General features: G+C 46.7%; 1 protein-coding gene across 6 annotated transcripts in view; it reads right to left on the reverse strand.

Moving 5' to 3' along the window:
• Nucleotides 1-9,938, reverse strand: part of IPO8 (importin 8) — a 42,700-nt gene extending 32,762 nt beyond the window's left edge. For 5 of the 6 annotated variants that reach the window (XR_014012704.1, XM_081211999.1, XM_081211997.1 and 2 more), the window contains exons 1-5: nucleotides 9,725-9,938; nucleotides 3,510-3,591; nucleotides 3,053-3,209; nucleotides 1,415-1,573; nucleotides 746-902 (exon numbers count right to left, since the gene is read on the reverse strand). Coding sequence is in view for 5 of the 6 variants with exons in the window: in XM_081211999.1 (XP_081068125.1) it covers nucleotides 746-902; nucleotides 1,415-1,573; nucleotides 3,053-3,209; nucleotides 3,510-3,591; nucleotides 9,725-9,808 (639 nt within the window). In the remaining variant the exon portion in view is untranslated. Of the gene's footprint in view, nucleotides 1-745; nucleotides 903-1,414; nucleotides 1,574-3,052; nucleotides 3,210-3,509; nucleotides 3,592-9,395; nucleotides 9,537-9,724 lie in introns of those variants that run through there. The other variant, XM_081212000.1, reaches the window with a different exon arrangement.
• Between the last annotated feature and the right edge of the window lie 162 nt (nucleotides 9,939-10,100).

A 10,100-nucleotide genomic window follows, 5' to 3' on the forward strand; every position in this document is an offset into this window, starting at 1 on the left:
AAGAAGCATGGGGGGAAGTGTGGAGGTATTGTGATACACAGAAGTACCAGAAAGGGAATGCAGAAAAGGTGTTCTAAGTCAGGGCTGCAAATTGCCTCTCCTCATCAGTCTCCCTCCCTGCACAGCAATTAGACTTAGAAAAGAAGGCCCCCATTCATTTGAAGGGAAATCTTGGTTTCTACAATGTCCAGGAAGCCTTCTTAAGTACAGAGAGCTCCCCACTTTACACAGTCAAACTGTTTATGCTTACATAGTTAAGGACTTTCTAAAGAGGACTAAATATGTCCATTCCAGGGGCACTTATAAACACACAGTAAGCCTGCAACTTACACACATTTAACTTGTGCTCATTCAGCTTTACGCACTTGGCAAAAAAAAAATCAAAAGGGGGAGGAAATTCTGGAAAAAAGACTTTGGCAATTCCAACTGCCATTACTGTACACCCAATGTGTTTTGACTCTACATGATTTTGGCTTTAGGCACAATCCTCAGAACGTAACCCGCGTGCAAGTTGCAGGCTTATTGTAAGGCGTTACAATCTCTCATTAGCATTTTTTCTTTTCTGAAATACTGTGAAGTCCAGGCCTAAGACTGTGATCTTAAACATCCAAATTTGTAAGTAAGCAAGCTTGAAGTGAATGAAACACTCTGAAGTATGCCTCTTAAGGGAAATGATGTAGAGGGTCCCACACACCCACCCCAGAACTCTCTATAATCTGATTGCTTTACGTGCAGAGGCTCATACCTGAACAAGTGCATAGAAAATCTTTAAGATCTGTTTCTGAAGGAGCACAGAGTAATGGGAGTTGTCAGGAAGGAGCTGGATTGTCTGCTGCTGAATCCGAGGCAAGAATATCTGCATTGCAGCGATGAGGGGCTCTCTCTCCTCGGCCTTCTTGTATCTGCAGAAGTAGCCAGATCCAGAAACAATTGGGGAGCAAACTTTTACACTTGTCCTAATTCTTCTACATTTTAAGGAAAAGATTCAGTATTGCTTGCCATCCTTCCACCCCTTCCTGACCATTTTTATCTATTTTTTTAGCACAGCAAATCAAAGACATTTTGGCGAATATGCTATAACTTACACAGCTGTGCAGCATTATCAAGTAATCTGATAATTACTTGATCCTTCATGTTGACTCACATGTTACTCACTCTGCCCTAACCTTGATGAATGGAAGGATTGCTTCCCATTCGCTAGAGCTGCCTTCTCCTGAGCACATGGGTGGACTCCTGCCTTTCTCCCTCCCCACACATACATTCTACTTTGAGAATTGAGAAGCTATTTCTCCAAGGAACCAGTCAAGGCAAAAGAAGGGGTACATGCATGTACTTGGGGGTGCTCTCCAGACACTGCCATCTGTATGAGCAAGGCTACTGAGCAACGGGCTTTCCCAGAAGAAGATCCACTTACTCATAGGTCTTCACGAGTTGGTACAGGCACAGCAGACTTCCAAGCCAGCTCCCACTATTGGGAGACTGCAAGTAATAGCCTATTTTGTCCACCACTGCAGTCCAGTGACCTGGGAAGTCATGCTTGATAATAGTGCGGAGGCACATTGTCAGCTGGGCCCTGAAAGGTTGGAGAAGAAGAAGAGAGTGTCAGCAAGTAACATGTTCTGGTAAACAGTTTGAGAAGCAAATTCTTTAAGCATATCAGAAACTCAGAGCAAACTTTATTCCGTAATAAATGCTATCAGGCAATCCTCCGCAAAAGGAGAGTATCAGAAACCTTTTAAAAGACAAAGACAGGATGAGAAATGTGGGTGACATGTGAAATCACATTCAGTGTAACTATGGGCAGTATCCAACCACAAAGTTCCACTAGTGCAAGGCCTTTTAGCTATGGATTGGTACTTCCCTGCACATGCCCTGCATGCCCTATAAATCTGCTCTGAAGGGTTGGGGGAAACCCAAGAACAGATTTAAGGGTCATACAGGGAGAGGAGATGGCAGGGCAGGGCAGTTCCATAAAACACCTAGAAGTCATTGCACTAGAGGAACTGTTAAGTTGGATACTGTGTAATGAAACCATATTGCTGGTGTCTTTTCCTTCCTCCTCAAATTATTAGAGAGAAATGGACTAACAAAATAAACAACATACACACAAATTAATGACTACTAGAAACTAAAGTACACAAGATTTGCAAATTTGCCATCCATCAGTCTCTATGATTAACCCAGGGTCAATCTTGGGTGACCTAGAGGATATATGCAGTGGGACAGAGAGATGGTATCATTCACTGGGCCACCCGATCTCCATGAATAGACCTAATGTCCGCAGAGGGCCCAAGTGCATATATCCACACACTCAGACCAAATCGCACAGCCCATTTCTGGATTCTGCGTTGGTATCAATCAGGCCTGCACATGTACACAGGAGGCTGCCTTCTATCAAGCCAGGCCATTGGTCCATCTAACTCAGTAGTGTCCACACTGAATGGCAGCGGCTTTCCAGTGCTGCAGGTGGGAGTCTTTCCCAGCCTATCTGGAAACATCAGAGATTGAACCTGGATCCTTCTGCATGCAAAACATGCGCTCTACCAAGGAACTACAGCCTTTCCCCATTACACACTCATGTGGAACAGCTGGTGGTCAGGGTGAGAACAGATCTTTCTTTATCATCTGGACTGGGTCAAAAAAGGATTATAAAGAGTTTTCTTTATCTTCATCTGGGAAACAAAACTTCCTTGGTGTGACAAAAGGATATAATATTTTAGCTTTAATTGCCCTTTGTTCATTAGCCTGCCTCTCTACAACTCTCATTTAGACCTTAACATGAAATATCCAAACCATCTTCTTTAGAAACAGCTCTCTGGGAAGCCTCCACTTAAGAATTATTACAGAAGTGATTCCAAGTCCTTTAGCTTACTTTCCATTACCCTTCCTAACCCATCACCTCCTGGAAAACCACAATTTTCAAAAAGAAAAATACAGAGTAAAAACTGACGTAAAGTAGCATGATCTGCATAATTCATACCTAATGGAAGCATTAATTCTCCCTGGAACACAATTCAGGGAATTCTGATGCATGTCCCCAAGCCTGACATACCTCACTAAGTCTGGAGAACGAATAATTCCTTCCACAATGTTATCCCGAATCTGTTGCCGATCATTTTCATGAATGTTGAATGGAAATATCACTTCTCCAGGTGGTGGCTCTCGGTCTGGCCAGTACTGCGTCACCATGTTCTTCAAGTAAATTGCAGCTGAAGTGAAAGAAGAAAAACATCCCTAAGTCCTAGTGTCCTAGCACATGGAAGACTGCTGAATATATATTTTTTAAAAAAAAAACCCAAGGTCCAAATGCAGCCCTTATAGAGCCCTTGGGACTCTCCTCACAGGCTCTTTATTGCACCCTCCTTGTTTTGCTGGAACATGTTCTGAACTTTAGGTCTCAGTAGCCAAGGCAAGCAAACCATCAAAGTAAGAAACAGTAGCTGAATTTGGATATGTATGACTATCAAACCAAATTCTAAACATAACACATAGAAATAATTTCTGCTCACCTGCCTGTCGGACTGGGAATTCCACTTGATCAGAAACTATTATTTGTAGTAGGCTGGGAGCAAAGTTGATGATCTTGTAGGACTGAAATGAATAGAAAGTCAATCAGAAAAGCACCATATATTGTAAAACAAGTTAACCTGTAGTATTCTCCTTCCTTGGAGGGTTTTTTTTAGCAGAGGTTGGATAGCCATCTGTCATGTATGATCTAGTTGAGATTTCTGCATTGCAGGGGCTTGGACTAGATTATGCTTGGAGTCCCTTCCAACTATACAATTCTATGATTCTTTATTGCCATGAATAAGAAAAAGATTATTTCCTTCCAAATCAGATGATCTCCTGCAAAGTTAAGCAGTTTGAAGGGTTGAGCATGCAGTGGACACACTCCAAATGAACAGCTGGCTTAGACACAACAGGTTTTGTTCTGCTCTTGAATCCAGTTGTGGTTTTGACCATTTATTTCTCTAATAAAATTGGAAAATAATAATACTATTTCTACCTCCAAACTATAAGCAACAGCAAAGCTGCTGCTGCTGCTTCTTGCAACAGCAAAGCTTCTAATAAAACACTATTACCTTCATAAACAGTTGAGAAGTACAAAGTACATTCAAAGTACAGTATTACTTTCCTATATTAATTTTATGCAACATATTTTTAAGGTAATTTTCTGTGCTGACCTTTACATACTTTTTTGTGGATCAGTGAATAAGTTAAAATAACTGGAAGAAGGAAAAAAGGTGTCAGCCTGGTCACAGTCATTCTGATGGAAGTTTCCAGTTATCACTGGAAAAGGCATTTTCCGATAACACAAAAAATCAACTCAACAAGAGCACTCAGGAAAATTATTCTGAGTGATTGAGCTTCTAAGTGAAAAAAGACTGCTGGATATGAAATCACACAACATTAAAACCCTCTAACAATTTCCAAAGTTCCTTAAATGGTTTCTCTCCCGTCGCTCATATTTTATTTGAACTTTAGCCACTGGGGCAGGAGAGTAGCTGTAAACTGTACTGCCCATATCACTCCTGCATTCACCTAACCCCACCAACTTCCACACTTGAAATATCTTTTATTTGTAGTAGGTGGATGGCCTTTGACTTGATATGGCCGACTGGGTTGCCTTCACATCCCCTCTTGGTTCAACCAAGAACCCTCTAGTTTCCCAGACCCTCTATTTTCTGCCAGATTCCACTGCACCAGGCACACTGCAATAGCACAAGCACAAAGGAAATGCAAGACCAGGTACTGATGGATCAGCACCAGTCACTAATGGAGTACATCCTAAGAAGTCTGTAGCTGTTGCATTCTTTTGACGACAGTTCACTATACTTAACTCTCCCAAATGGGAACTGCATTAGCATCACTGTGGCACTGATTTACTAAAATCTGCTAGAAGGTTTCGAAGACCTCATTCAGCAGTTGGCAGCTAAATGTGTCAGCATGTCAAGGACAAAAGTAAAACTGTAACCGATCTGATCCTCTTTAAAAATGAATACCTCCTTTGCTGTTCATCCAGGATGAATGCCACAATATACGCTGGATACTTTTTAAAAAAAGAAAACCTAAATCTGGGTATCAGAAATTAAAGCAAGAGAGAATTATGGATAAAGAGCAGAATTCCATCTGCGTCATTAAGGCTCTCCTTTGGCTTCTTTCAAAACAAGCAGTGAAAATAAGAAGCTGCCTTATATCAGACCATTGGTCCATCCATCTCAATATTGTCTATACTGACTGGCAGCAGCTTTCCAGAGCTTCAGATGAGAGACTTTCCCAATCCTACCTGCAGATGCCAGGGACTGAACCTGAGACCTTCTGTATGCAAAGCAATTGCTCTACCACAGAGCTATGGCCCCATAACATTAAACATAGATGATGCATAACAATAGAAATAATAACTCAGATAGCCCCTCCCCAATTTAGAAACTTGATATTTGAAGCTTCTGAATCATGCAAATGTGTCCACCTTCCCTGGAACCTCTCCCTCTGCTGAAATTAGGCTAAAAAGAAGCATTCTATTGTAGCAACTAGAATAGGGCATGTGTGGGATGCCCACAACTGTTGTCCAGATTGCAAATGTACCCATCAGGTTGGCGACTCCTGACTTAGGAGCTGTTAGTTGCTGGCAGTTCTTTCATGACCCTTCTGCAATGAAGGCCAAAGGAAACATATACTTCAAACAACAAAATGTAGAAAATCACATTCTGCTCTTCTTCTTTTTTTTGAAAAAGTATGGAACCAAACAAGAGCTAGGAAATTAAGCTTTCGATGACACCACCCCCATCCGACCATTTTTACCTTCATTTCCATTGTCAGAATCACAACCAAATGAACATGTTATGTGTATTTATATGCAGCAACTAAAAACTTTTATGACTAGTTTGGATGTAAAGATGTGCCGGGGGCTTGCAGTCTGTATGCCCTGTCAAAGTTGACTTGAGTAATATACTGCTTTGTGTTGATATCTTTTTACATTATGAAAATTACAAAAAAAGTTTTGTACAAATAAAGCTACAAGTTGACATTCTGACGAGTTCCTGGATCTTTTTTATCTAAAGTAGATATGTATACAAGCTAAGAATTCTTGGATCACGGGAAGCATGTTGATTCTAAGCTGAAATTCAACAACCTTCTGCTCTCTCTCAGGTATCATAGCTTTGATGTTTTTTGACATGACTCTTTTTGAACAATCCAGTTACCATAGAATTTTGCCATTGACTTGTGAATGATTTGGGATCTTCTATCCTAATCTAATACAACTGTCACTCATGTGGTTGCTTAGCAGTAGTTTTGATCATTAAGGGACTGTGAACTAACCTTCAATGTACACGTATAATGATTCCATAAAGTGAGGCATTTTACTTTGACATGTAAAGCAATCCTATACATGCTTACTCAGAAGGAAGTCCCACTGAGTTCAGTGGGGCTTGCAGCAGAAGTTTACTGCTTGCTGATTTGTAATTAATTTGGCAACCTTTAAAAAAGTTGGAAAAGTTCACAATCTAATTTCAAAGTATCAAAATTCCGGAGGGATGGTGATGAAGAAGTCAACTTGTCAAAAAATAACTATGCTGAAGAATCATAGGAACTACCATAGGTTGTAGCATGAAGGAATTTCACCACCAAAAAATGGTTAGGATGGTTAAAAAAAGTTGCGAAATTAAAAGCCACAAGTCTAAGACCTGTAGAGTACCTATAATACCAACCAGAGAGCCCAAAATTCCAAAACCTGTTGTCAACCTTCAAAACTTGAGATGTCTGCTTAAAAGCCAAACAAAAGTGAACAGAACTTTCAGTGAGGTTGCCATGTCAGCCTGTTACAGCAAACACACACACATACTTTTCTCTTAAAACAGTAGCGTCTTCTGGCCCCCTGTAGACTGACATATCTTTAAGGTCCAAACTAGTCTTGTATGTAAGAACTAGCCTAATAGCTATAGGTGACATGCAGGCAAGTGAAAGGCTAGCTGAAGACAGATGAAGTATCTTGTCCCTTCTTTTCTTTTTCTTTTCTTTTTAGATGTATATTTTTTCAAAGGAACAAATAAACACCACCATAGTATTTACAGGTCTCACATCTGGTGTTCTATTGGAAAACCATTTTGGATACAGGTGGTCACAGACTATGCCCAGCAGAGAAATCAAGTGCGTTGCCAGAGGGAAGCCCCCTTGTACAAACCCAGCATAGCAACTTGGGCTGCGTACACCCCATTTAAAGCACATGCAAAGCACAATGCTTTCCCCTAGAGCAGTGTTTCCCAACCACTGTTCCGTGGCACACTAGTGTGCCGCGAGATGTTGCCTGGTGTGCCGCGGGAAAAATTAAAAAAAAAAATTTTTTTTAAGTCAAATTTTCGATTGGGGCGCCGTCACTAGATGACCCCTGGGGTTCCCTCCCTCCCTCCCGCTCTGCGCCTCCCTCCTCCTCCGGGGAGGCCCTTCCTGGCTCTCGGCCAAGGCTTGGCGGCTGCAACTCACTCACTCGCTTGCCCACCCGTCCCTCCATCCCTGCACCCGGCCTCTCCCCCTCCGTCCCCGGCGCGGGGGCTGCCGGGATCCGTAGTCCCCTCGCCCTTGGGCTCCGCGCCCGCGCGGGGTGCGCGAACTACGTTTCCCAGCGTGGCCTGGCGGGCCGGGTGTTTTGTTTGAAGCGCTCTTCTCCCGGCCATGGAATGAGTGCAGCGGCGGCGGCCGGGCGGGCAGGGGCTCTTCCGCGCAGACCCCGCGCAGCCTGCCTGCGCCCCCGCGGAGATCGGGCAGCAGGATGGAGCCCGGGGATCCCCGCGGAGGCGGAGCGGCGGAGGCTGCCCCCCAGGTAGGGCTGCGTCGGGGGGGGGGTTATTTTTGCAATGCTGCATCCGCGCCGGAGGGGACGCATCGGACCGCGGGGAGACCCCTTGGCGGGCGTGCAAGGCAATACATGCGTGCAGGCGTTGCATGGAGTGCAGTGCAATGCAATGGCAACGCGGCGCCCTGCATGCATGCATGCAACTTCCACCGGCGCTCCGGACTTGGCAGGTGAGGGGGGTCCCCAGTGGGCGGCAGAGAGAGCCGGGAGGGCGAAGGGGAGCCGGGGGGAGCAGCGCTGCTCCCCGAGCCAAGCCTGGGGGGAAACTTCGGCGTCGTTGCGCCGGGTGTTGGAAGCGGAGGCTGGCGGGGGCCCCTCACCTGCAAAACCTGGTCGCCTCTCATATATTTCGTGCATTGCATTCATTGCCCGCTTTCTCCTCCAAGGAGCTCCCGGGGCGCGCGTGGTTCTCCCCGTGTTATCCTCGCAACAACAGCCCTGCGAGGTGGGTCAGGCGAGTGGCCCAAGGGAGCACCCAGGGATTGTCCTGGCCAGGTGGGGTGATTTGAACCCTGCTCTCTGCCCGGTCTTCGTCCTCATTTAGCCCCCACATGTGCATGACTGTGCATGACTGAGGTTTTCCCCCCTCGTCTTGGCTATGGTGTGAGTCTGTCCTGTTAATTAATGGGGTTCTGCCTTCGGAGAAGATGAGCCAGCCCTCAAGGAGGTGATTATGTAATTTGCTAGCAATTCATGTCCCTCCCGGCGTGACGCTGCACGCTGACGTCACGGGGCTGTAATGGTGGTGTGCCTCGAGATTTTTTTCATGAAACAAGTGTGCCTTTGCCCAAAAAAGGTTGGGAAACACTGCCCTAGAGAATCCTTGGAACTGTAGCTTATCCCTCACACAGCTATAATTCCCAGCACAATTAAACTACAGTTTACGGGGGAGGATGTGCTTTAAATATATGGCTTGTACACGGTCATAGTATAGAGCTGCTGTAGCAGGGACAGAGCTCTCCCTCCCTCCTCTGCCAGCCCCCAGCAAGCAAGTAAACGTCTTTTGCAGGCAAGCAAACTCTGTGGGATTATTTACAAGGCCGGTGGTAAGCTTCCCAAGGTTAGAGATCTCTCATTAGATTTGTGTGGGCTCCAGTCCATGAAAACATGCACAGTAGTAAATATGGAAGTCTGCAAAGTGCCTCTTCCTGCTCCCACAGGCGAACTTCTGGACAGAGTCCTCTGGTGCTGAAAAGACCGAAGGGTGCTTCACAGGGAGGAGGGGTCAGCTTTTGTGGCTGAGAGACCACCCAAGGTCCTGGTTGGGTGAAACCTGGGTTCAAATCCCGCACTCAACCCACGAAAGCTGGCTGCGTGATCCCAAAGCAAGCCACCCTCTCTTTGCCTAAACCACCTCACAGGATGGCTGTGAGGCAGGAGCGCCAGCTTGGGTGCCTGGGGCCATGGGTGCCGTGCATCGTGCATGGCCCTGGCGCCGGGATTTGTGGCTGCCCGGCCCCTTCATGGGAATTTTTGTGGGTGCTTGGGGGCCCCCGGGAGCCGGCACCTATACTGTGAGGGATAAAACACGGGAAGAGCGCACCTCGGGAGGAGGAGAGGCGGGACAGGAATGTAGGCGAATAGCCGTGTAAATCCGTTAAGGAAACCGCTAGGCTGTTTTCGGGTGGGGAGGTGAGCGCTGCGCGCCTGAGGTGCAGTGACAGGATTCTCCTCAGAGATGGAAAGAGCGCGCCCACCATGGCGAGGCAAGAGGGGGAGGCGAGGAGGGAGGCCACCCCCTGAGGGGAAAACAAAGCCCCGTCCTCCGCCGAGGCCTGGCGGGAGGGGAAGCAGCTGATCCCCGAAGTGCCTACGCCGCGATCCCCTGGGCGGGGCGGGGGCGGCGAAGGGGGCCGGAGGCTGCGCTCTCACCTGGTTCAGCTCGCTCTCGGCCGCGAGGCGCAGCTTAGGGTCGATGGTGCCCTTGAGCGCCTGGATGATCCGGTTGGGATCCATGTCTCTCCGATGGCGGTGGGGGGAGAAGGACAGGCGCCTCAGAGAGAAGGGCCGCCGCCGCACACAATCCCCAGCTCGCCTCTCCCCCTTCGCCACACGGGAGCCATTCACCGGTTTACGACAGCGCGGCTGTCGCGAAGGAGAAGATGCTTTGCGCCCCGGGCGCTTTCCTTCGCGTCTCTCCTCCTCCCCGACTCTCTCGCGGTGCCCGAATGGCAGGCGCCATGTTGTTGTACGGAAACGAAACACACATTGCCGAGCCGAGAGAGCGAGAGGGGGCGGTCTAGGGCAG

This window comes from Podarcis bocagei, assembly GCF_964188305.1.
Source record: "Podarcis bocagei genome assembly, chromosome: 10".
NCBI classification, from domain to species: domain Eukaryota; kingdom Metazoa; phylum Chordata; class Lepidosauria; order Squamata; family Lacertidae; genus Podarcis; species Podarcis bocagei.